Source organism: Talpa occidentalis, unplaced genomic scaffold (genome assembly GCF_014898055.3).
Source record: "Talpa occidentalis isolate TD23 unplaced genomic scaffold, MPIMG_talOcc4v2.1 talOcc4.17, whole genome shotgun sequence".
Classification (NCBI taxonomy): Eukaryota; Metazoa; Chordata; class Mammalia; order Eulipotyphla; family Talpidae; genus Talpa; species Talpa occidentalis.
Window position 1 is genome coordinate 37161327 of NW_023601754.1, and position 22251 is coordinate 37183577.

The 22251-nt window shown below is 58.4% G+C and overlaps 1 protein-coding gene and 1 long non-coding RNA gene across 2 annotated transcripts in view; one reads left to right on the forward strand and one right to left on the reverse strand.

Annotated features, from left to right (window-relative positions):
- Window positions 1–22251, reverse strand: part of LOC129146081 (uncharacterized) — a 39282-nt gene that overhangs the window by 3172 nt on the left and 13859 nt on the right. Inside the window, exon 2 of the long non-coding RNA XR_008552490.1 lies at window positions 6590–6663. This is a non-coding gene — a long non-coding RNA (uncharacterized LOC129146081). The remainder of the gene's footprint in view (window positions 1–6589; window positions 6664–22251) is intronic.
- On the forward strand, window positions 1609–21762 carry CCDC102A (coiled-coil domain containing 102A). Its single transcript, XM_037516480.2, has 9 exons — window positions 1609–1667; window positions 7280–8018; window positions 9240–9466; window positions 11610–11718; window positions 14390–14506; window positions 14824–15033; window positions 15717–15887; window positions 16792–16895; window positions 18647–21762. The coding sequence occupies exons 2-9, from the start codon at window positions 7431–7433 to the stop codon at window positions 18774–18776; spliced, it is 1656 nt and encodes a 551-aa protein (XP_037372377.1). The 5' UTR covers window positions 1609–1667; window positions 7280–7430; the 3' UTR covers window positions 18777–21762.

A 22251-nucleotide genomic window follows, 5' to 3' on the forward strand; every position in this document is an offset into this window, starting at 1 on the left:
TTGAGAGAGGTGTTGTCAGCTGTGAGGATGTTGTCATGGACACTTAGGGTCTCTATCAACTCAGCCTCCTCCACCTTCTCCACCCCTGTCCCCATCTCCAGAAACTCTGGGAAAGAACGCTGGCCCACGCCTGTGCTTACTGGCTATGGGACTGTGGGTAAGTCTCAGCCAGAAGCCTTCCCGAGCGTTTCCCAAGTTTGAAAATGGGCACCTGGTCCTCTGAGTACTGAAAAGCTGAACGCCACAGTCCCAGAAGCACAGCGAGTTAAGGCCAAGCACTGCAACATCTACAAACCAGTTCTCTCTCAAACACCACATGGCCCCACCAAAATTTGTCTCCAGCTGTCTGAAACCATCCGAGGTTTGTTTAACCACACAAATGAACTAACCAGTGAAACTGCCTGTCTTACAAAGAAGTGTGAGACTTCATGAAGTTGATGGAGGGGTGACCTACAAATAGAGCAGCAGCTGCCCAGGGAGGAAGAGAACACCTATAAGAGGAAGATAATTCCAGGCAATTCTTTGACTGTCAAAGGACTCCGAAACCCTTAGGTGTGACACCCCCAAATATTTTGGCAAAAATGACCCTCTTCCCATAACAAGTTGATTCTTGCTGCATTCGAACATATGCATGGTTGCAAACTTAATCGAAATATTGTAAATCATGTGTTGAAACTAACTTAGCTTTATTTCTAGTTTCTTCTTGGAATTAAGGCCCTGGTGAGGCAGGGTTCCTATTCCTGTCAATGCTTGGTCCTCTTTTGTAGACAAATTCATCTGCGTCAACCATCCAGGGCGCAGGAGGATGTGGTGACCAGAGGCCTTCCAGGCACCAAGCCCTCCTCTCTAGCCCAAACCGCAGACACCCTCCTCCCAAGGGAGAAGGCCCAAAGGCTGCTGGGTGCACGCTTGTGTGCACGCTAAGGCGCTAGGGTGCACAGACAGGTGCTTTACCATAATTGCCCGCTGGGCTGGACTATGGGCCCCAGCCCTGCTGTAGGAAGCACCATCGAACATCAGAGAAGATCTCAAAACCAGACGGGTCAAGAGGTTCAACACGCCTGAGGTTAATCTGACCAACACTTTTATCACGCAAAGGGGAAACTGAGACCCAGTGAGGGGCTGGATTTGCTAATCCACATCCACTGGGTTGCAGGGCTGGCACTAGGCAGAAGGCAGGTAACAGAAGTGAGCCCTTAGTAAGCGCGCACACGTGCCAGGCCTGAAGCGGGCAGTGCCCACTTCTGCTGCCCGGCCTCTGGTGCGCGTTTGGCGCCTAGGAAACCCAGGACAGGAAAGCTGAGGGGCCCCCAGACTCTGCCTCCGGTCCCCCCACCCCGGGCCCCGCGCGGGGGGTGGAGCCTCCGTCGGGTCCGGCCAGCTCTCCGGCAAAGCCCGCCAGGCCGGCGCGCGCCCTCCGTCCGGGCTGGGCTGCTGCCCCCACCGCCGCCGCGCGGAGGCCCGGAGTCACCGCGGGGCCGCAACCGGCGGGGGACCCCCGACACCCCGCCCGTCTCCTCTCCCCCCTCCCCTCCCCTCCCCTCGGGAGGGAGGAGGAGACTCCGCGGCCCTCCCCCGGCCCTCCCGGCGGCGGCCGCAGCCAGCCCCGTGCCCGCTCCGCCCAGTCGAAGCGGGTCGGACGTCCGGAGCGCGCGGCCCCGGCCGAGGTGAGCGGGGACGGCAGCGCGGGGCCAGAGAGCCATCGCGCCCCGGGAACCCCCCAGGCCGCGCGCTTTCCGCGGGAGGGAAGCAGTGAAGTTGGGGGCGTGCTGGAGGCGAGGGGAGCAGCGGGGGTTCCCGCATCCGCCCCAACCCCCAAACCCGCAGAACTTCCTAGCCCCCTCCCCCGGCCCCCCACGTCTAGGGCCCGGCCCCGGGTGTGGCGGGGAGGCCGGGCTCGCGGGGAGGGCCGGGCCGCCTCCGGAATGCTGCGGGCCGGGCCGGCGGGAGGGGGCGGGGGGCGGCGGGCGGGCGGGCGGGCGGGGGCGGCCTTGGAACTCTCCCGGGGGACCCAACGTGGTCACCATGGCGAGCGCGGGATGGACGGGGGGCGCGAGCCAATCGGAGCACCCGGCCTGCGGTGGCTGCCAATGGGGGCCGCCCGCTGGGGGGGGCGGGACCACTCCGCACTTGGGGATCCCCCCTCCTCCCGCCGCCGGCTGCTAGGAGGAGCCTGGAGGCTCGCGGGACCCGGGCGGCTAAGGAAGGGGGGTGAGGAAGTAAGGACCGAAGCGACTCTGGCCTCTAGAAAGTGAATTTCTAGAAGGAACCCGGACAGGTGGGGCGAAGCCTCCAGAGCGCGCCGCCGTTGTGTCACCGTCCTCACGCGGCTGTGATGTTTTTTTGGAGTTGATGGGTTTGGAGTGCGGGGTCCTTGGGTTTAGCTGGATGACACCTCGCCAGCCGCTTTCCCACCAGGGGCTCCAGCTTCACAAGTGTGGCTTGAACAGGGCTGTGGTGGGATTGGGTTGGTTCGGGTTGGCGCACGGTCTGACCAGGAGTTGGACAGAGCTTTTAGAAATCTTGTGAGTTGCCTCCCGGTGCATCACACAGGTGAGTCAACAGGCCCAGAAAGGCCCGGGGCTTGCAGCTCTCACACAGCATGTCAGAGGCCGAGCTGGGACTAGTGGGTAGTGGGACGTCTACTGTACAAGGGCGAATAGTTCAAGGAGTTGCTGAGCAGCTCGGGGCTGGGGGGAGCCCTGATGAGGGCTTACACCCTCCATACCAGCTATGTGTGTGCACCTGGCCTGATGCCTAAGGACCCCACCATGTAGTTACCACTCAGGAAGTCATCACCCAAGAGGAAAGCATCAAATTCCAGCCCCCCCCTCCCCACCCCCCACAGGTCCTCCACATACATATGGACAAGTAGCTACTCCTCCGACCTCAGTGGACACATTTGCTAAGAAAGGAATTATCAGAGACCTAAGATATCTTTATGGTTGCTAGATCTGAGATGGGGGCACCTGGGAACAGGCCGCGGGGTGCATACCCCTGGGCTCAGGTCCAGCAGGAAGGCTCAGCCTGCCTTCCACCCTCCCTCCCAGATCTCTCCTGGAGGTGCAGTGGCTACAGCCCAGGCAGCAGGTCAGAGGGACAGGTGCCCACAGCTTGCGGGCTGACCATCCTTGGACCCTGTACTTATTCAATCAGGCTGGCCTCTGTGGTTTCCTGCCGGGCTCTGCTCCCTACCCACAGCCAGGCCTTTAGCCACAGGCCAGCCCCAGAGCCCCACCTGAAAGATTCAGGGACGACAGGGTGGGTTTAAGCTGGACGGAGGATTTGGGCCACAAGGCACCCCCGCTGGTCCCCTCAACTGGCCCCCATCCAGGCCTTAGCGTTGCTCACTCCTCTTGCTTCTCGAGCAACTCATCTAAACATGCTAAGGACAAAATACAAAATCTTCCTGCTGTGGGTCAGCTAGGCTTTCTCAGGTAAGAGGCCTGACCTGGGAACTGCACTTTCCTAGGGTCTGGGTGTGAAAGGACCTCTCCTCTGACCTTGGCCACAGACAGACAGGCTCAAATACCTCTCTGTCTCAGAGCCTGGCTGCACACTGACTCCTGATCCTTGGCTGACTCAGCCCTCCCTGCTCACAAGCGGACCCCTAATAGCCTGTTAATCTGGGAAGCATTTATGCAGCATCTGCTGTATGTTGGGCCCTGTGCTGACAGCCAGTGAGACCACAATGCCCTCAAAGACTTCACAGCATGGTCATTGTTAAAGAACAGGGAGGGGGCCTCCCCTGGTGGCACAGGCGGTTGAGCGCAGTGCTGTGAAGCTGTCCACAGCCTCTGCAGCGCCGGTTCCATCCGGGCCTGCCAGTGAGGGTCCCACATGGCGAGGCAGACCTCTCCTGTTGCGCCCGCTGCTCCCCTCAGCAGTGTATTTTGTCAGTCTGCCTGTTCTGTTCCCCGCTCTGTCTCTGATGAATCCTCTCACCCTCCCACACATCTGGTCTGTACCCCGCTTCTTGTATAAATAAATCTTTAAAAAAAAAAAAAAAGAACAGGGAGGAACCAGGGCTTTGTGCACATTAACATACTCTGTGCATTGAGGTCAGAGAAGGCCTCCCAGAGGACAGGAAATTGAAGGTGGGTCTTGAAGGATGTGTAGGAGTTTGCTGATAGAAAAAGGAGACATTCCAGACAGATCTGCAAGTATCAGGATCCACTAGTCACTTTCTGTGGACCTGATGACCATAATCTGAGGACCATAATCTGAGCCTAGCCTGAGCATCAGGTCAAAACATTCTTGTATCTGCCCTAGAGTGGGGTTCATTGAGCTGCATCCCACTCAGCCCTGCTTTCAACTAAAGCGATGCAAGGCCATCCTTTAGTCTTCTGCTCTCCACTCCACCAATCATCTTTAAGCAAATGTATGCAGGCCCTGGTGGCACAAGTGTCCCATCTGGGTCTGGGGAACCTGCTGCAAGGAGAGGGCAGTTGGTCAGATCCGGCTCTGAAAGTCAAGCACTGTCTTGACTGTGCTTCCTCCCCACTCCCCTACCCCTGCTGCAGGGGGTGGGGCTGGGAAGATCAAAGCATTTCCTGGAGGTGGTAGAACAGAGCTGAAGGATGGGTTTCTGTGTCTGGGAGGGGGGGCATTCCAAGTCGGGGGACATAATCTGAGCAGAAACCCTGAGTGTTAAGTGGGAATAGACCCTGCTGTCTGGCTGGTGGGAAGCAGAGGAAGGGAGACCTGGGTGAGGAAGGTTCCTTGAGGCTAGCAGTGGCTGGTCCCTCCCTAACCTGCTCCTTTGGGGTGGTGACTCCTTGGGAGAATCAGGAGGCCACCCCACACACACATACACAACCTCCATGGGAAGAGGCCCCGGGCAGGGCAGGATAGCTGGAGCCTATTTCTATGACGGCAAGCCCAGCGAGCTGAGCTTCTGCTACCTCTGACTTGCGGTGAGTGTGGGCCGTGGGCTGTTACTGGGGCTTGTGTGTAAGTGTGGGTCCCCAAGGCTGTGTAATGTGAGTGGGGTGAAGGGAGGGGAGACGTTTCCAGGCAGGGTCTGGCAGCCGTTGCGCTTAGGTGGGTGGACAGGATTTCCTGGTGTGCTGGGGGTGGGCTTTTCCAGAAAACCGTGGGACCACCACCCCTTCCCCCCTCCAGGGAGCCCTGGATCTGCAGGAGAAATGGCTGCAGGGCTGTTCAGAGCCCCTCTCTCCCTACTACCTCCCCTTCCTCCTCCCTCAGCCCCCAAGGGTGGGGGCAGGCCAGGCTGAAGAGGAACAGGAGGCCACCCATGCCATGAGCATGGGTGCCTGGAAGCCATTAGGGGCCTGGGTGGCACCGGCCCTGCCCCTGATGAACGGCTTGGGATTCCTGGAAGGAGCACCCTCCCTGCTGAGCCCCATGCCAGGCCTGGCAGCAAACAGGGGCAGAAAGGATGTGGCAGTGGCCCCCTTCCTGCTGACCTCTCAGCTTAGGGCCTACAGGAAGGGTCCAACAAACAGGGGCTAGGCCCTGGGACCCTTCACACTCCTTATTCCCAGCACAGCTCTTGTTGGGGAGCAGGGGCTGTGGGTAGCACTGGGATTTCCTGCCTCCTCCCCTAACCCTCAGGCTCTCACATTGTTTTTCTTTTCCAAGAGCTTCTCCATGTGGAGCTGGGCCAGGAAAATGGGGAGAGGAGTGTGTGTATGCATGTTTGTGTGTGGGGCGGGGGGGGGGTGTGCTTGTCTCAGGGATGTTTGTGTCTTTGCATGTCTCCGATTCTCTGTCTCTGTGTGGGGGTGCCTGTGTCTGCGGGTGTGTCTGTGACTCAGGGTCCACAGTAGAGGCTCTGTGTGTACAAGTGAATGTGTATATGGTCCAGATCCAAGCATGCGTGTGTCCACCCGTGTTTCTGTAGCTGTATTTATGCCTGTGGGGTTGCTTGTGTGTCTACAGGTGTGTCTGGATATGCCTAGATGTCCACCTCATTGCACAGGTGGAGAGAGCGTCACAGCAAGGGCACTTGGCCCCTGGAGCAGGCATCACAGGCAGGAGTGGGAGAAGCAGGAGTGGGGGACTTTTGACCCCAAGAGGGAGAAGGCCTCTGTCCTCAGGGGCAGAGAGGCGGGCCATAGGGCCAGGGCAGGACGGGGAGGGTCAGTCTGTCAGTCTGTGGCTTCCCTCTTCACTGCAGCTATAACATCAGACCACCTGCCCGGGCTGGGGAGGGACAGTAGAGGGTGGAGAGGGGACACTGAGGCAGTGTTGGGAGCAGTCAGTGTTGAGGCACTCTTCAGTGGTGTTGAGAGTCCCCCCAGTTGGCCTTTCAGAAAGGGGGGATGGCTCTCAGGGCAGGGCTTTAAGGGAACAGATACAGGCTCAGCCGAATGTCCTGAGCGGCTGCTGGTGCAGTCAGCATGAGCCACAATGGAGGGAAAGTGAAGCCGTTGGAAGCCAGGGAGGGGCATGTGTCTCACTTATTTTAAAGGGGATGTGGCCCAGAAACAGAGCCCAGCAGTCAGTGTGGGGGCAGCGCACTCCACGCCCACCCTCTATAGACGGTTTATCTCCGTCAGACCCAGCACACTTGTGGGTTCACCAAGCCCTCACAGGTTTGCCTTTAGGCTCCTGGATACTCTACCTGGTTCCACCCCAGGCGTAACCTTGCTGAGCCTCCCTGTCCTCTTCGGTGAATGGTGATCCTCTCCTTGGCACCTGTCGAGGGGAATGAACAAGATTTCACATAAGGCCCTGTGCACAGCACCTGGCCTGCAGTTGGCCCTTCCCAAAAGTCACTGTCATTATGTCATGTACTGGGATTAAAAAGGTGGCCAGGAGCCAGCCCCTGCCTTCTAGGGTGAAGCAGCCTGGGGCAAAAATAAGGAACAGACAGGAACAATGAGAAATGGTAGCGGGAGGGTGGCTGGTGTAAGAATGGAGACCAGCAGGGGCTGCCCACTTGGCTTAAGGTGATCCTGGAGGACACCTAGGAGGAGGTGATTTTTCAGGTACAGTTTAAGGATGAGAAGAGTCCAGTGAGGCAAGAGGCAGGGAGGGGACTCCTGGCAACTGGGGGAGGGGAAGTAGTAGTGTGTGAGGTGGGACCTGCAGGTCCAGGTCGAAAATCAGCTGCCACTGCTGCAGGGTGCAGAGACTGCTGCGGGGAAGTCAGGCCAGCGAGGCAGCCGTTGCAGGCTCTTGCAGCCTCACTGCCAGCAGGCTGTTTGCTCGCCCCCTGCCTTTTTCCATCCTGTTTCCTCTGCTGGTCCCATCCTATGGCTACGCATGGACAGTGGCCAGGGCCTAATAACACGGCTGTGTTCTCCCACAGGTCCAAGGAGGCATCCCCCAGCCGGTGCCCAAGAAAACAGTGGACAGCGGGTGTCATCATGCGCCCTAGGGTCGCTTCCACTTCGCCTCTGTCCCCCCGCCCCTAAGTCTGGCCTCAAGTTCTAGGCCGGGCCCTCCATCAAGACGGCACCATGAGCCACGGGGCGAGCCCCCGGCTGGCCGAGTCCCCACAGCTGTCCAAGGGCAGCCTCCTGACCATCCTGGGCAGCCCGTCGCCCGAGCGCATGGGGCCCGCCGACTCCCTGCCGCCCACGCCGTCCAGCGGCACGCCCTCCCCCGGGCCGCCGCCCGCCCTGCCGCTGCCCCCGACGCCCGCGCTGCTGGCGGACGGGGACTGGGAGAGCCGCGAGGAGCTGCGGCTTCGGGAGCTGGAGGAGGCGCGGGCGCGGGCCGCGCAGATGGAGAAGACCATGCGCTGGTGGTCGGACTGCACGGCCAACTGGCGGGAGAAGTGGAGCAAGGTGCGCGCCGAGCGCAACCGCGCGCGCGAGGAGGTGCGCCAGCTGCGCCAGCGCCTGGACGCGCTCACCAAGGAGCTGGCGGGCGCGCGGCGCGAGCGCCAGGAGGCGCAAGGCGAGTGCGAGGCCCGGGGCCGAGAACTGGCGCGGCTACGGGGCGCCCGGGAGGCCGCGGACAGGACGGAGGGTCCCGAGACCGAACCCGAGAGGGAGCACGAGCCGGTGCGCGACGTCGGGTCGGAGAGACCCCAGGGCAGCCAGGTGTGCGGTGGAGCTGGGTGCTTGGGGCTTCTGGCAGGACCTAGCTGTTGGGTGGAGAGGTGGGAGGTGCTGACTGGCCTGTGCCAAAGTGGTGGCTGCGGGGCTTAAAGGGGATTCTAAGGGCCTCGTCCTTGGGAGGTTTCGCTCACCCCAGGCTCTGCTGGGCCGGGCCCCGGGTCACCTCCCTTCCGATCCCCTCACAGGGGACAGTCCCAGGTTCTGGCACTCGGTTTACTTCACACCCGAGGTGCCACAGAACCAGGGAAGGTCCCTTTGAGCAGGAGCAGGAACTAAAGGCTTGCCTGCAAGGCATCCATTAGTAGCAGAGCTGAATCTGCTCATTCTGTCCTGCTGCCAGGTATGGTGGCTGGAGCCCTGGGGTTGCAGCTGGAGCTTACTCCAGTCACTTCTGTGCTCTGTGTCCCAGGACATGCCCCCCATTTCCCCAGGTGCGGGGCTTTGGGCCAGGTGGCTTCCAGGGTCCCCACCCAGGTAGTCTGAGATACAGGGGGAGAGAATCTCATTCCTCAGGGAGTCCTTGGACCTGCTCTGCGTGCAGATAAGGAAACTGAGGACCAGGGAGGGAAGAAACTGACTCAGACTCATGTGGAAAGGCTGGTGGGAGCTGTCAGGCTGGAAGAGAGGCCATAGGTGCCTCAGATTTGTGGTCAGAGAAGGCCTGGGGCAGGCAGGGGCAAGAAGAGGCTGGCGGGGGGAAGGGGCTCAGCATCCATGGCCTCCTGTCTGGGAGCTGATTCTACTCACAGGTGACATCGTGCTCTTAGGCACATCTTTTTCCATGTCCCCTCCCCTGCGCCTTAGTGTTTGCACCTGAACAGTGGGATCTTAGAACTGCAATTCCTTTTGAAAGAATATTGTCCTTATCCATTTTGTAGGATCCAGAGCGTAGGAATCCCTGCTTCAACAGTTGCTTACAGCAGTCCCCCACTGTGTGACTGCATACTGCTGGTGACACCGAGCTTACACCTATCCTGGGGTACAGGAAACCTCGCTGGCTGACTGTGCAGCTCCAGGAGGTGCAGGGGAAGGTGTCTCTCCCGCTCCGAGGGTGGCGAGGCAGGCAACAGAAGGGGAAGTGGTGACTCAAAAGGGCCATGCACCTCGCCCAGGGTGACCCGCAAGCTGTGGGCCTGGTGAGGTCATGAGGAAGGCCAGGCTGGCTCGGCAGCCATGGTCCAGCCTCCACCTTGGTCCCCACAGGAACTAGAGCTGGTGGAGAATCTGCTGAAGAGCAGACCAGAGGAGCCCGAGGGCTGCTGGGAGGCACGCAGCGTAGGGGCCGGGGGACCCCGGGGCAGCACTGGCCGCCAGGAACGCAGCCGGCTGCCCTGGGAGGACGCGGTGGCCACCGAAGAAGATGCCTCCAAGTTGACCGCCCTGCGGCTGCGGCTGGATGAGTCCCAGAAGGTGCTGCTCAAGGAGCGAGAGTGAGTGCCGGGGGCAGGGGTGTGGGGCGGGGTGGCAGCCGGGCCACCCAGGGCACCCCCAGAACCAGAGTGAAATTCCAGGTCGTGGTATGTAAGACTCGCTGAAGGTGAACGGTACCGTTGGGCTCAAGTCTCAGAACTTCAGCGCGCTCGACCCAGGTACCCAGTGCAAGTTTGTTGCTGTCACCGTTGTGTTGCTTTAATCCAGACCATAGGCATCTGCTCTGGGTCAGGCACTGTGCTCCGCAGTGAGGGTCCAGATGCGAAGAAGACAAAACCCCTGCCTTCCTGGAGCTTACGTGCTGATGCGGGAGAGCGCATGGGCAAAGGTTAAGGCAGGGGAGGTTAAAAGGGGGCAGCTGGGTTGTCGGTTCCAGGCGCGTTGAGTGTGAGGTGGCAGGAGGCAGCCGGATACCTGAACGAGGCGGGAGCCCAGAGACATTTGGGGGCTGGAGGTGAAAATGCGAGTCATCAGTAAATAGATGATATTGAAGCCCGCGAGCCCAGTGAGAGGAGAGAGGGAGGTCAGGATGGGGCTCTGCAGCCCCCCACGTTTACAGGCTGGTTCAAAGAAGAGAGAAGCAGCAAAGAGGCAAAGCAGCCGGTGAAAAGACAGGGAAACCAGGAGAAACTTCCTCCGTGGGGCAGGTGAGACGAGGACTGAGCACTGGGAACAGGGAGGTTGCCAGGCAAGCCTCAGTACAATGAATATTCATGGCACCCCCTTCTCGAGCCAGAAATGAAGTGCAGAGATCGCAGAGCCTCTCTACACACATAATGTCCTTTTCAAGCCAGCATAACGCCTTTGGGCAGATGAAGGCAGAGGTCAGGGTGACGCTTCAAGAAGCCAAGAAGCACCACAGGTTGCCCGCAGACCGCCGGAAGCTAGGGGAGAGCTCGGGACGGGTCACCCTCCCAGCCCTCCGGAGACACCAGCCCTGCCCACCCCGGTGCCTCCAGCGCTGGGAGACGGTACATTTCTGTTTAAACTAAACCAGCACACACAAAAGCAACGCTAATGTACTCACTCACCTAGCAAGCAGAAAGGAAAGGAAGTCAGAACTGTGATGTGGAAGCGCCTGCCGAACACGGCCCCACGAGCAGAGCCACGCGGGGCAGTCAGGAGAGCCATTGCTGCAAATACCCACACAGCATGGACCCCGAGGCCGGGGCTGTGCTGACGCTTTGTGTCTCCCGGCCCCGTCCCTCCCAGGACAGCGAGGAAAGCTGCCGGTGTAGGTGTGTGGGGGCTGGCAACTCAGACACACGTGGGAAGTTCCGAGCAAAGCCAAATGTGATTTTCCCTCCATTTATACAGTGATGATGTTCTTGGAAAGCTCCGTTAGTACAAGTCAGATGGGGCTCCTGGGCTCGGATCGCTTTCACCCCCAGGATTCCAAGGGGATCATTCCCACAGGATAGGATGTCCTGAGAGTTGCATTTAGTGGTCCCCGCCCACTCAGTGACCCCCTCAGTCATCCTGATCATCAGAACACCCCTGTGGATTTCTAGCAGGCTCCTAGAAGGTGACGCTGTCTCCTCCGGGAATCCCCGGGTTAGAGGCGTGAAAAGTGAGACTCAGGAAGAGAGAGCAGCAAGGTGCCAGGGCATAGTGATAAGCAGGCTGCGGTATAGTGATAAGCAGGCCATTAGTTGAGCACCTAATGTGTGCCAGGGCCAGGCACCATGCCTATTACCCACGGCGCCACCTTCATGTTCCAGGCAGAACATGGGCATCCCACCCAGCACACTGAGGGCTTCTCCTCCAGGAGCTGCTGGGCAGTGTGTTCCAGCTCTGCTGTCCGCAGAACCCTGTGTTCAGACCAGGCCTGACAGGGACCCACCATCCATCAACCAAGACCTGGGGTCACATTTGGCAGATGAGCCCAAGACCTGGAGAGAGGGAGGCACTTGCCTGAGGAAGACCAGTGCTTTGAGGACCTGATCACTCCCCTACACTGAGAGCTGGGCACTGCAGTTGTGTATGTGTGGGGGGTGCACTTCCACTATGTCTGTCACACAGTGCAGTGTCAGAGCCTTGAATGCCGAGGCAAAGGATTTGAGATAGGCAGACTATACAAGAACTCTGAGTGGAGGGTTCTGATTGAGTCATCACCATGTGTGTCCCCCCTCTTCTCCCCAGGGACAAGCTGGCACTGAGCAGGAACATTGAGAAGCTGGAGGGAGAGCTCAGCCAGTGGAAGATCAAGTACGAAGAACTGAGCAAGACTAAGCAGGAGATGCTCAAGCAAGTGAGTCTTGGGAACCAAGGATGGCTTCCTGGAGGAAGCAGCATTGGCTTGTTGAATTTCAATTCATTGCCAAACACCAGCTCTGGGGGCGAGGGGGAGGCCAACAGTAACCAGGCGGATAAATTTATAAGCTATGAAGGAGTCAAAACAGAGCAAGAGATGGGATGGTGGGTCAGGAGAGGTCTCTCCCAGAAGGTGGCGTCGGAAGTAAAACCTAAGGTGATTAGAAGAAGCCATCCTTGGGAGAGGTGGGGGCAGAGTGCCTGGCAGCAATCACAGCAAATGCACAGGTCCTTTGGCCAGAACAGACCTAGAGTGTGGTGGAAGAGACGCCAGTGTGATTGGAGGATAGTGAGTGGCAGATGAGGTCATAAGAGGACCTTAATATCGCAGGGCCCTGCAGATCAGAACAGAGGAGAGACTCATTGTCGCTTTGGGTGCTATAGGCCTGGGTTCCTCCATACTCAGCCCATCCCTTCACCTCCCCTCCCACCTTGCTCCCCTTTGTTCACTATGCTCCAGGGATGGTGACCTCCTTTGTGTTCCTCAGACGCACATGAGGCCCCCTGCGGTACTTAAAACCTCATGGCAGCTAAGGAGGCTGATTCCCCATCTTACAAATGAGAAAAAATTGAGGCTCCAGATAGGATCCCACCACCCTAATGGGGGGGACTCAGGGCAGGCTGAGGTCTGGCGCCTCCAGTCTAGGGCCACCAGGGGGCGCCACCACCCAAAAAAATCCAGGCTGTGTTGCCAGCCCCTAGGAGGATCACAGACAGCTGGAAGCTGCCCTGGAAGGGACTCCTCTTACGGTTGAATCTGAGATTCTCAGACCCCACTCACCCTCCTGAATCAGAGTCTTTGGGGTTGGACCCAGAAATCTGTCATCTTAATCTTTTCCAATTGCATAACTATTTGAAGAAAAGTGAGTAACACAGGAACGTGCTGCCGATGAACACATAAAGATGAGGATTCCCTTGTGTCTGCCTGCCTCCCCTCCGCGCTATGTATTTAAGGCTCAGGGCGTCGTCGCATGGAGCATAGTTTTGGGGCTGTCCCGCTGTCCAACAGGGAATCTGCCTTATCTTAAATGTGCCCTGGGCTCATTCTGACGCAGGCCCAAATTCAGATCCACTGCGTGTGTTCTGCCCGCGTACACTGAGGGCGCCCCCGTGTCACGGTCATACAGGGATAAAGGCACACAGAGGGCCTCCCTGGTGGCGCAAGGGGTTAAGCACAGCACTGTGAAGCTCTCCACAGCCTCCGCTGCACGAGTTCCATCTCCGGCTGGCCAAGGAGGTGACCCATGTGGCGCAGCAGACCTCTCCTGACTCGCCCGCTGCTCCCCTCAGGAGTGGATTTCAGTCAGTCCTCCTGCTCTGGTGAATCCTCTCATCCCCCTCCCCCGCACCTCTGGCCTGTACCCCAGCTCTCGCATACATAAATAAATCTAAAGGAAAAAAAGGCATGGGGAAGAGACAGGAGGCACCTTCTTTTAAGTAGGGAGGGGACATTTAGGCCAAGACATGGGAGAAAGGTCAGTCTGGCAAAATAGTGTGTGTCAAGCAGAAGGAGTCACCCGTGCAAGGGCCCTGGGATGGGCAAGAATGTGGTGTGGGGCCGCCCCTGGTGGAGCAGCAGTTGAGCGCTGGGCTGCAAAGCTGCCCGCAGCCTTTGCAGCACGGGTTTGATCCCGGCCGCAGGGGAGGGTCCCACATGGTGCGCAGATCTCCTGCTGGGCCCGCTGCTCCCCTCAGCAGTGTATTTCTTCCGTCTGCCTGTTCCATTCCCTGCTCTGGCTCTGGTGAATGCTCTCACCCTCCTGCACTTCTGACTGTACCCAGAACTTGTATGAATAAATAAATCTTTTAAAAAAAATAATAAGGAATGCAGTGTGCTGGGGAATAGAAAGGAAGGCACAGCCCCTGGGGCATAGTGAACAGAGGGGAGCGATGTGGGAGGGTAGGTTGAGAGGTGGGCCGCGTCCAATCATACTGGGCCTGTAAAACCATAGAAAGGGTTGGCCTTTACCCTAAGGAACTTGAGGATGGGGATATGATTGAATTTATCTTTTTTTTAAAGATTTTATTTATACATACAAGAACTGGGGTACAGGCCAGAGGTGTGGGGCGTGAGAGGATTCACGAGAGACAGAGTGGGAAGCAGAACAGGCGGATCTACTGAAATACACTGCTGAGGGGAGCAGCAGTGAGACAGGAGAGGTCTGCTGTGCCATGTGGGTCACCTCCCTGGCCAGGGATCCAACTCATGTTGCAGTGGCTACAGATAGCTTCATGGTGCTGCATCTTAACACCCTTGTGCCACCAGGGAGGACCGTGAATTTATCTTTTTACAAAGCTCCCTCTGGGCTGCTGTAGAAAATAGGTTGACGGGGGACCAAGATGCTGTAGAAAATAGGCTGACGGGGGACCGAGAGCAGTCACTGGGGGGCTAGGCAGTAATAAAGTAGGTGAGTGATGTTGTGAGTGGCAGAAGTAGTTAGCTTCAGGGTTGGCTTGGATATCCAGAGGCCTACAGTCGGTGCTCAATAAATGCAGCTACTATACACAGACTGCTTGCTGAGTGCTCCTGAGCCAGTACCCGTGCCCTGGAGCTGGCTCTGGGATCTATCGAGTGGTCCCATGTGACCATAGTGGATTGTATCCTGCAGCTCAGCATCCTGAAGGAGGCCCATCAGGATGAGCTGGGCCGCATGTCTGAAGACCTGGAGGACGAGCTGGGGGCACGATCCAGCATGGACAGGAAGATGGCTGAGCTGAGGGGTGAGGTGAGGCCCCCTGCGGTACCTGGGGTTTGGGGAGCCAGGGGCCCTGCCTCCATTAGCCAGTCACTGGGGAGGACTCAGGAAGAACCAGGACTGTGCCTGAGGGTACCCCAGTCTGCAGGGGGAAGGCCTCCCACACACAGGCCAGCAGCGCCCTCACATCGTGCGCGGGGGAAATAAGCCCAGGTTAATTATAGCCGCCGCAGCTGGACCTGCTTCCTGGAACCAAAAATGGCCACAGGATGGGGGAAGGGGGCACCCAGCCCTGGCCCTTCCTGCCCCCGCCTGTGGAGCCCTCACCCTGTCTTGCCCTGTTGCAGATGGAGCGGCTGCAGGCAGAGAACGCAGCCGAGTGGGGTCGCCGTGAGCGGCTGGAAACGGAGAAGCTGGGCCTGGAGCGGGAGAACAAGAAGCTGCGGGCACAGGTCGGGGACCTGGAGGAGGCGCTGGCCCGGCGGCGACGGCAGACAGCCAGCGCCCTGGACTGCGACCTGCGGGCCAGCCAGGCTGCGCTCTTCGAGAAGAACAAGGTGGGACATTTAGCGGGGTGGCCAGGGCTGGCGTGGACCTGCCTTCCCATCCAGCCAGGACAAACCACCTGCTGCTTGACCAGCTCAGCCCCCAGGGCACCCGGGACCCCTGAAGTAACAAGTAAAGGCAGAGGCATGCCGTGTGGGCCGGGCCGGGTGGTCATTGCAGTAGCTGCATTTATCAAGCACCCACTGTATGACAGGGCTGGAGGTCAGTGCAGGTGTGAAAACTGAGGCTCAGAGAAATGGCAGAACTCAGAGGGGGCATCTTGCCAGCCACTCCAGCTCCCGACCTCCTAACACCCATGCCCAGCTGAGTCCCTCCCCACACCCGGGACTTTAAGTGTTGCGCACATACTGAAGTCTCCAGACCTCACCCCCTGGCCCAGAAATCCTGACTCTTAGCTCGGTGGCACACTGGACATAGTCACCAGGCACCCCAAAGTTACACGTCCAGAACGGAGCCACTGACTCCATCCACGGTCTTCTCCCCTCGTTGCAGCCTCCTCACCTCACCAGATGGCTCCTCTGGCCATCCCTGCTCACATCTCCACTGTTGCTGTTTCAGTGGGCGGGGAGATGCAGGGACAGGCAAGAGCCAGCACCCCTAGAACTGCCTGACCACGTGGACACCCTAGCACATGCCCTCCAAACTGAGCCCTCCCCGCCTATGCCCCCTGCAGGAGCTAGCAGATCTGAAGCACGTGCACGGCAAGTTGAAGAAACAGTTCCAGGAGAAGGTGGCAGAGCTGGCACATGCCAACCGGCGGGTAGAGCAGCACGAGGCAGAGGTGAAGAAGCTGCGGCTGCGGGTGGAGGAACTCAAGAAGGAGCTGGCCCAGGCCGAGGATGAGGTGAGCACTCCCTGGGGTGCGGTAGGAGTGCTCCTGCAAAGCACGCCTATGAGCTCCATGCCATCTTCCCAGTGCTCCCTCTCATGAGGTGCCCAGGCTAGAGAGGGAGGATGGGCAACAGGTGGGTGAGGGGTGAGGAGGTTAATGGACGGGGGAGTGGGTGGATGTGCGGTGTCTGCACGGGAGGACGGAAGGTAACCCAGTAAGTGATGGCTGGGGGGGGCATAGGTGCAGGTAGGTGAGAGAAGGAGGGAGGACACGTAAAGATAGAACGAGCGGGGTGCCTGAGGGGAGACTAGATGAAGGAGGGAATGGATGAGTGTGTGTGTGGGGGTGGATGGATGTTTGCTCGGGTGAAGGAGAGATGAACGGAGGGAGGGACTCCTGGGAGATGGTGAACGGTGCATGGGTGGGGGGGATATACAGGTGTTTGGGAAGATGGGTGACTGAGGGAATGAGAAAGATGGAGAGAGAACTGTGGATCAGTGGATGGAGAATGAATGGCAGAGAGAAAGGACAGAGGGATGACAGATGTGAAGGCGGGTGTGTCTGCGAGATGGACAGACAATGCGTGGGAGGCTGAAGAGAGTAGCGGATGGTGAGCTGGAGAGTGGGCCTCTCCATGGGCAGAGGAATATCCCCATAGACAAAAGGCCAGATGGAGAGACCCTCCGGGATGTGGTTTGATGTTGGGTCAGTATCTTGGGGCGTCGGAGGAACAGCAGGGATGGAAAGGAGCGGAAGGGATGCATCCCTGGATGAAGCGAGCCTTGGTCTAGGCCTCAAAGGAGAGACAGGGACTGCTCCCCAGGGAGGCTTAGAGGGGCGGGTCCCAGGGAGATGGCTGGCCAGGCTGGCCCAGCCCAGGGTGACCCCTGTGCTCTTGGCCCTGCACACTCCCCAGCTGGATGAGGCCCACAACCAGGCACGCAAGCTGCAGCGGTCGCTGGACGAGCAGACAGAGCAGAGCGAGAACCTGCAAGTGCAGCTGGAGCATCTGCAGTCCAGGTGGGCCCCGGGAAAGGGAGTGGGTACAGGGATGGGGGCAGGGGTCGCAGTTCCTGCGGGAGGACCCCAAAGTTGGGTACGGGAGAGGATACATAAGGACGAAATCCAGGTGCCCTGGGGCCAGAATCCTGTCCCCTCTGGGCAGGAAGGGCCAAGGCCAGGAAACCAAGGAAGGGGAGCACAGGAAGTGAAAGCAGCTGGGAGGCCTGAATTGTGGCCCGAGAGCAGGAAGGGCTGCCAAAGAGGTCAGGCCCAAGTTGGGGAGTGGGGGAGGGCTAAGAGGTATGGGGAGTTACTGACAAAGAAAACAGTGCCCCAGGGCACCTGGGCTGTGGTCACCCCGGGCTAGCTGGGAGCTCCGGGGTCAGAGGGCACGGACCATACGAGGCTCTGGCCCTGACGGCAGGCGCATCGTCACCACCGTGCTGGCTCTTCCTGGGCCTGGGCATCCTCTTCTTTCTTGGAGTGGAGCCTGGACCCCTTGACCAGCTGCCTGCGTGGTGGCATCCTGGCTCTTCACTTACAGCTGTGTGGTCTTGGGCCATTTGTTGACCTCTCTGTGGACAACAATGCTTGCTCTTTGGTGGGACAATTAAACAAGCTTATAAAAGTACCTGGCATGGTAAGTGCTGAGTAACTGTCAGCAGCTGCTGCTGCTCTTGCTGCTGCCCCGGGGAGAAAGGGCTTCTATTTGAGCCCCATACTATGTTACAGGGACCACACTCCTTTGAGAGAAGAAAATCTGGGGAGGGCTGACAGATGAGAAAACTAAGGCGCAGAAGGATAAAGCCTTTCCTGGCCACACAGCGGAGTAATGAGGCCAGATCAGATGGCTCCCTGCCATAGGTGCCCTGATTTCCTGAGCAATTACTATGTGTTGCTGTGTGCTCTTAATCCAGGCTTGGGGCCAGACCTCACAGCTCTGTGATAGGGCCCCCCGACACTCAGTTCCCCCAGCAAGGCCCGGAAAGGGTGCTTGGGGCCAGGCACACTTCCAAGTCAGGGCCGTCTCTGGCCAGCTCTGCCCACGCCGGTCCCCGCCCCAGCAGACACCCCTCAAAAGGCCGCTGAGCACTCTCTTCAGGGCCATCAACTCCCAAAATGGACCCACCAACTCTGTAGCTAAGAAGTGCGTAGCTGAGAAGTGCTTGGGGTGGGGGTGGGGGGGCAGCGGGTCGCGCCAGGACCGATGCTCATTTTATTTCCCAACTTTTTGCGCTTTAATGTTCCGGGGAGAGCTCACTAAATCACGGCACAGTAATGGAGCCCCCGCCTGTGCCCCTCCCTGGCCGTGTTAATAATTCATGCCTTCCAGTAAGATGCGGCCAGGGCACCACTCCTGGGGGATGGGCCTCTCCTCCACCCGCCCTTCTCAGGAGAAGTGTGCCTCGTAAATTTTGGCTTTAGGAATTTTCATGCAGGGAAGAACTGGGGCGGAGCACTTCCTCACCAACATGGGGGTGGAGGAGACTCAGACGCCCCACCCCAGACTCTCGCCCGGTCTGGGGTTGGCATCCCCACAGAGAGGCCGCAAGGCAGCTGCTGCAGTCAGCACCTCGGCCCATGCCCTGCTGCCTGCGGAGCCTTGGGCAGGTTACCAGAAGACTCTGTGCCTCGGTCTCCTTATCTGTAAAATGGGGGTGACAGGAGCACCTCCCTCATTTCAGGGGCTTCTCGGAGGATGATGTGAGATGAGGTGCCTAACTGCTGCCAGCACCCCCATCCTGACCTCCTGTGCCCTCACCCCACAGGCTCCGCAGACAGCAGCAGAATGCCCCCCTCTTCGGGAAGATCCGCAGTGCTCGCTTTGGCACGGAGGAGACCGGGGATGGAGCCAGTGACCTGGATGAGGACGAGGATCTGCAGATCCAGGTGGCCTAGAGCACCCCCCAGGCTGGGCAGGCCAGCCAGCGGCACAGGCCCCCCGGTTCCAGGCTGAGTGGCCACTTGAATGGATGTGGGTGCCCGTGCTCGCTCTGGGCGCAGGCTCTGCTCCCTGCCACGGACCACTTCCTTCTCTCCCAGGGCGGCATCAGTGGTCTCACCCCCGACACCCCAAGGCAGGGGAGCTACGGCCTATGTTTTGTATATGCACACACACACCCGGGGTCCCTGGACCCATCTGATTTTATAAACACAGGACCACTTCACGGCCCAGTCCAGAAACACCCACCCACCGAGCCCCTTGCTGCAGGGGAAGAAGGGATGTCAAGGGAGGACTACTAGGGCCCCAGTCTGGGCTCAGGAACCGGGCAGAGGTTGTTCATAGTATGGTGTGATAAACTCAGTCTTTTGTAATAAACGGCATTGAGGCTTTCGGGGTCGAGTCCTGAGAGTGGCAGCTATGGGACGGTGTGAGAGCGAGCTCCAGCCAGCTTCTGGCACGAGCCAACCCAGAGCTCAGAAACGAGTGGCTTAATGGATGAATGTGAGGAAGAAGGAACGAACGAATGCATGACTGTCTGGGCTACTGCGTGGTCTGGAATCCGGCCTCTGGGGTGGGAAGGAGGAGGTATGGTGTGTACGTCTAATCGGAAAGGGAGGAGACCTCAGTCTCTGCTCTGCCCCTTTTTGGCTGTATAGCCTTGGGGAGGTCACCCCGGCCCCAGCCTCAGTTTCTCCATCAATAAATTAGCTGTCCCATAGAACCTTCGTGAGACTTAAAGGAGCGCGTCTGAAATGCAGCCGAGGTTAGTTATCATTGAGATGCTTGCAGGTATGCCCTGAAGGGGAAGGATTTGCCAGCTGGGTCCTGCCACAAGGATGAAGTTCAGGTACCTGGTAGGAGCTGACCTCGCGGTAGGTGTGAACACAGTGACAATAAATCCTTTTATCTTTCTTCTAGCCCTGCTTCTAGGCAGTGAAAGTACAGGTAATTTAAATTTCACTTTTGATATTTAATTTCTAAACCTTATAACCAGCAGATTTATATTGAATCTGATGGAAATGGTTATTAAAAACATGGTGATGCATTTTTGAATCTTTGCAAGTCGAGGTGGCCTTCGAGGCACCTGTCCTTGATGAGATGTTTTAGTTGAATTCTTGGCACCCCCCTGCTTTCTGTGAAAGGGGGCCCTGCCAGAATTGTCCCAGCACGTGGAAGGTGGTGAGTTCTCTGTATTCGGAGGTGTGCGAGGAGAGGCGGGGCTCGAGCAGGGGTCTGGGCAACAAACAGCAGTTTGTTTCAACCCATAAATTCAATCCATAAAGTGGCTCCCCACCGCAGGGCTAGGGAGCTGTGCTCAATGACTTTCTGATTGTGAGGACCCCCTCAGGGGGGCGGAGCGGAGGAAGAGACAGGCGGGGGTAGCCCAGCTGGGCTAATAAATACAGGTCCTGAGTATTTCCCATGGCAATGAACTAAGGATGCTGGTGAGACAGGCCCATATTCCCTCCTGACTTCAAGGGAGAAGGAAGGAGAGGAAAAGACCAGGATTTGGGGATCCCTCCTCTTGGGTCTTTCCCCACGAGCCAGAGCCTGCAGAAAAGGGGCTTCCGGAAAGGACCACTTCCTACCAGGAGTCTTTCTGTTTTCTCTCCCAAACAGGAAGTTGGTCCCAGAGGAGGCTAAAAGTACTGCCCTTTGACCCCTGGGAGCCAGGCTCTCCCTGACAGCAGCCTTCCCGGGCCCCAATCTGCCATTCCCAGACACAGAGCAGACCCTTCAGGCGCCACTGGCTCCCCCAGACTCCCTGGCTCCTTCTGTGAGATAGCGTTGAGCAGGGGCCCCATCGCAGGCGGGGGTGGGGCTCTCCCAAGAATGTCTGTTTGAAGAGGCCTGCTCCATTGTGCAGGAAAAAGCTGGGGGTGGGGGGCCCTCTGCAGACATGGGGCTAGAGAAGTCTTTGGTCTCTGGACCTAGAATGCAAACCGCCTCCCTGATCACGGCAGCATCTGCCAACAGCACCATCGGCTTGGGCTCACGTGATGTTTTAAAAACTATATTTAATGTGTTGCTGATGTTACTGGTGGGAAGTTTTCTCATAAAAATGTGGATTTCCTTCTGTGGAGAAATCGGCACCTCAGACCACACCAGGCTCATGTTCCTGCAAGGCCACAGATGCTGGGCTGACAGGCCGGGGTTCCCTGGATTGGGGGTACAGGCACCCCAATGGGCCACAGTCATCGCCACTCCCTGCAGCCTCTCCCCGTGCCCCCCTCATTTATATTACTGCCTGACTCCTGGGGGTACATGAGGTTTTTTCCTTTGGCCTGGACTGGCTTTTCTAAACAGATGAAGAAACTGAGGCACTGGCCCCAATCAGTGTGAGGTAGAGCCAGCTAAGGACATTCGGGGCTCAGAACTCCTGTGGGGTCCTCATCCCTACAAGGGTGACTGCCAAGAACAGTTCAGGTCTATTGAGCCATCCTGAGTGTTCACAACCTGAGAGGCAGGCCCTACCGTCATCACCCCACCTGACACCAAGGATGCAGAGGCACAGCGGGAGCAGGTGACCATCCCAAGGCCGCACTGCGGGTTAGGATTCCAGCCCTGAGCCCACACTCCTGACCAGGATCCCTTCCACACTCCTGACCACGATCCCTTCCCGCGCTTCACTGATGGTCTGGCCCCTGCCCTCCTGTGCAGCCCCACCCCATTCCATTTCACACGCCCTGCTGTTCGAACTCCCTTCCTGCACCCAGAGTTGCCCTTCCCCCATCAAACCCCCAGCAGCCTTCAAAGCTCAGCCTATTTGGCTCATTTTGATATTACTGCGTTGTCTGCTTTTGTCACCCCACCAGATGCTCCTGGAAGACACAGAATCCTTCCAGCAGCCAGTACAGTGCCTTGGGCCTCGTAGAATTCTTTAAAGGGAAGAAGGATGTGTGGATGGATGGATGAATGGGCGGATGGGTAGGTGGATGGATGGGTGAGTGGATGGAGGGTTGGGAGGGTGGGTGGGTGGATGGGTAGAGGAAGGATGACCAGGACGGCAGAAGGCTGAAGCCAGAACCACCCTGACATTGCCCTCCCTCCACTGAAGTCCACTACAATTCCCACAGGACGGGTCCTAGACAAGTCTCTTTGCAGGTCAGCTAAGTGTCCCAAACTCAGATGGCAGGTCCCTAAAGTCACAACAGCCCAAGGGCAGTAATGCCAGGGCCTCTCCTCCCCGCCTGGAGTGCCCCAACAGGCTGGAGAACCTGCTAGGCCAGACACTGCCCCACCCAGCCCCTCCTCCCCACACCTGGCCCCTCCTCCCTCCACCCAGCCCCACCTCCCCCTGCACTTGGAGACTGGCAGCTGAAGGTTGCTCTCCAGCAGAGGTGGCTCTGCCCAGTCTGGCTCTACCTGGCAGAAATCCACGCGTAGAGTAAGACCCCCCCATGCCCAGTTCCATGGTCCAGACAAGCC

Bases quoted from the DNA above. Each gene is read 5' to 3' on its own strand.
- CCDC102A (XM_037516480.2), top strand. From the start codon at position 7,431: ATGAGCCACGGGGCGAGCCCCCGGCTGGCCGAGTCCCCACAGCTGTCC. The intron at 9,467-11,609 runs GTGAGTGCCGGG...TCTTCTCCCCAG, and splicing joins GTGCTGCTCAAGGAGCGAGA to GGACAAGCTGGCACTGAGCA. The intron at 16,896-18,646 runs GTGGGCCCCGGG...CTCACCCCACAG, and splicing joins CTGGAGCATCTGCAGTCCAG to GCTCCGCAGACAGCAGCAGA.